This window comes from Chiloscyllium plagiosum, unplaced genomic scaffold (genome assembly GCF_004010195.1).
Source record: "Chiloscyllium plagiosum isolate BGI_BamShark_2017 unplaced genomic scaffold, ASM401019v2 scaf_33579, whole genome shotgun sequence".
Classification (NCBI taxonomy): Eukaryota; Metazoa; Chordata; class Chondrichthyes; order Orectolobiformes; family Hemiscylliidae; genus Chiloscyllium; species Chiloscyllium plagiosum.
The window spans coordinates 1941-4790 of NW_025205439.1; the positions used below are offsets into that span (position 1 = coordinate 1941).

The following is a 2850-nucleotide window of genomic DNA, read 5'->3' on the forward strand; positions in this document are numbered from 1 at the left end:
CTGTTAGAATGTTATACATTGCAGTCAGACCTCCTCTCATCCTTCTCAACTCAAGTGAGTTCAGGTTCAGTTGAGGTAGACCCTGAGAGGAGAATTGAGGAATGTTTTTCCCCAGAGGGTGGTGGGAGTCTGGAACTCACTGCCTGAAAGGCTGGTTGAGTCACAAACTCTCATGACATTGGAGCAGTGTTTAGATATCCGCTTGTGTTGCTGTAACCTCCAGGGTAATGGGCCAAGAGATGGAGGATGGGATTAATGACTCTCTGAGACAGTGAGAAAGAAAGCGAGAGAGAGAGAAGAGGAAGTGTGAGGGGCTGACGTGGCTCTCTCTGTCTGACGCCATTTTCATACTGAGGAACACCCAGTCAGACTCTCACAGGCTGCAGCTTTATAAAGCAGAGCCCAGTGAAGGGAGAGTTTATCAGGAACCAGGCACAGGGACAGGAGCACACACCATGATTTCACACATCCAGCTGATCTGGCCCCTGGCATTCTGTGTCGCAGGTACAAATCTCTCTCCTTCCACTTTGAATCTTTAGCTGCTCTCCATTTCACTCCAATTCCACTGACTCGTGATTGAAGGGAAAATGCTAAAACCAGAGGAATGCTCAGTGTCTCCAACAATCTCTCATTGACTTCACTGTGTTTCTCTCTGACCCCTCAGGTATCAGTGGGGACATCACCATGACTCAGTCTCCCCCGGTGCTGTCAGTGGGACTGGGCCAGACCGCAACCATCACCTGTACGGCCAGTCAAAGCATTAGCAGCTACCTTGCTTGGTACCAGCAGCGAGAAGGTCAGAAACCCTCTCTCCTGATCTATCAAGCAACAAATCGATTCACAGGAGTCTCCAATCGATTCACCGGCAGTGGATCAGGGACCAGTTTCACCCTGAAAATCAGCAACGTTCAGAATGAGGATGTCGCTGACTATTACTGTCAGCAGCATTACAGCTACCCTCGACACAGTGATACAGATCCGTACAAAAACCTCAATACACACAGCATCACCTCCTGTACTGACATATCCCAGAGTAATATAAAATGTATAATACTGGACACACACAGTCCCACCACCTGAACTGACATATCCGATAGTTAGATATAAATGAAACTGAACAAATTACCCCATGCTGGGATTGTTACTGTCCACGGCACACTCCAGTCCCTGTGGTGTCCACCGCTCACTAAAGGCCTCACGTTTCCCTCTTACATTCTATGGCCACATGTGAAGGGCAGCTGCAAGATTTAACATCGAATTTCACAACTCTCCCAAGCCCAGCTGCACACAACCGAGAGACACAGAGACAGAGACACAAAGACACATGAATGAGGGAAAGACAGAGAGGGGCAGCAAGAGGGTGAGAGTGAATGAGAGACTGGGAGAGGTTGAGAGTGATGGGGGGAAGCAGAGATCAGAGGTTTTTGTACAGCCTTTCCACTAGGAGCTCTCACTGTGGCTTACGTTCGGTAAAGGAACCAAGCTCAGACTGAGAATCCTCCGTTATTAACCCTGTCAATACTGAAACACACTTTCTAAAATACAGTTGCTGAATTGTTGAAGGTGTTAGTAGGGAACTGCAGTGAATGAAATGGTTAATTGAGGAGCACTGTGTCTAACAGGGTGTCCAGCTACAGTTGCTGAATTGTTGAAGGTGTTAGTGGGGAGCTGCAGTGAATGAAATGGTTAATTGAGGAGCACTGTTCTCTAACAGGGTGTCCAGCTGTATTTCTTTAGTTCCATTGCTCCCTTTAAAAAACAAGATATGTCAGTTAGTTTTACTCACCGTGTGGAGGAGCTCTGTCCATTTGCAGCCTGTGGTCCCATTCCTGCAGCATGGAGTGAAATCAGTGAGTAGCCTCCTGCCAGTTTCAGTGTGACGGACACGGGCAGATTTTGATGTGAGCTCTGGCTCCCTGTCCCAGTCTCTGATCTCACTGACCTCAGCAGCAGCAGCAGCAGCAGCACAGTGAGACACCGAGCTCCCACCTCCCCCAGCTTTAACTCTGCTCAATCACACAATCACAGAATTGTTACAGTGCACAAGGAGGCCATTCTGTCCATCCTGTCTGTACTGGCTCTCTGAATGAGCAATTCACTGAGTGTCATTCTCCTGCCTTCTCCCTGTCACCCTGCACATTGTTCCTTTTCAAATAGCATTCTCATTCCCTTTGAAATGTTTCAATTGAAATTGCCTCCACCACACTCTCAGGCAGTGCATTCCACACCTTAACCACTCACTGGCTGAACATGTTGTTCCCCATCTCACTTTTGTTACTTTTCCCAATTACTTTCAATCTGCGGTTTCTCAATCTCAATCCTTTCTCAATTGGGAACATTTTCTTCCTATTTACTATGTCCAGGCCCCTCCTGGTTTTAATTCCTCGAACAAATCTCCTCTCAGCCTTCTCCAAAGAAGACAATCCCAAATTCTCCAATCAAACTTCATAACTGAATTATTCACCTCCTTCCTGAATTATTCACATTTTCTATGTCCCTCATGATTTTATAAACCTCTACAAGGTCACTCCTCAGACTCTTACACATCAGAGTAAAAAGTCTCAGCTTTTCCGGCCTCTCATTGTCATGGAGTTATACAGCGTGGAAACAGACCTTTCAGTTCAACTTGTCCATGCTAACCAGATATCCTAAACTGACCTCATCCCATTTGCCAGCATTTGGCTTACATCCCACTAAATCCTTCCTATCCATGTTCCCATCCCAATGTGTTTTAAATACTGTAATTGTATCTGCCTCCAACACTTTCTCTGGCAGCTTGATCCATACACATACCACCCTCTGTGTGACAAGTTACCCCTCAGGTCCCTTTTGAATCTTTTGCCTCTCACC

At 46.7% G+C, this 2850-nt stretch overlaps 1 gene segment (V, D, J or C); it reads left to right on the top strand.

Annotated features, from left to right (window-relative positions):
- The first annotated feature begins 366 nt into the window (after window positions 1-366).
- On the top strand, window positions 367-1494 carry LOC122546442. The segment is given in 3 exon segments: window positions 367-504; window positions 665-962; window positions 1461-1494. Coding segments are annotated over 3 exon segments (360 nt in total).
- Window positions 1495-2850: the final 1356 nt, after the last annotated feature.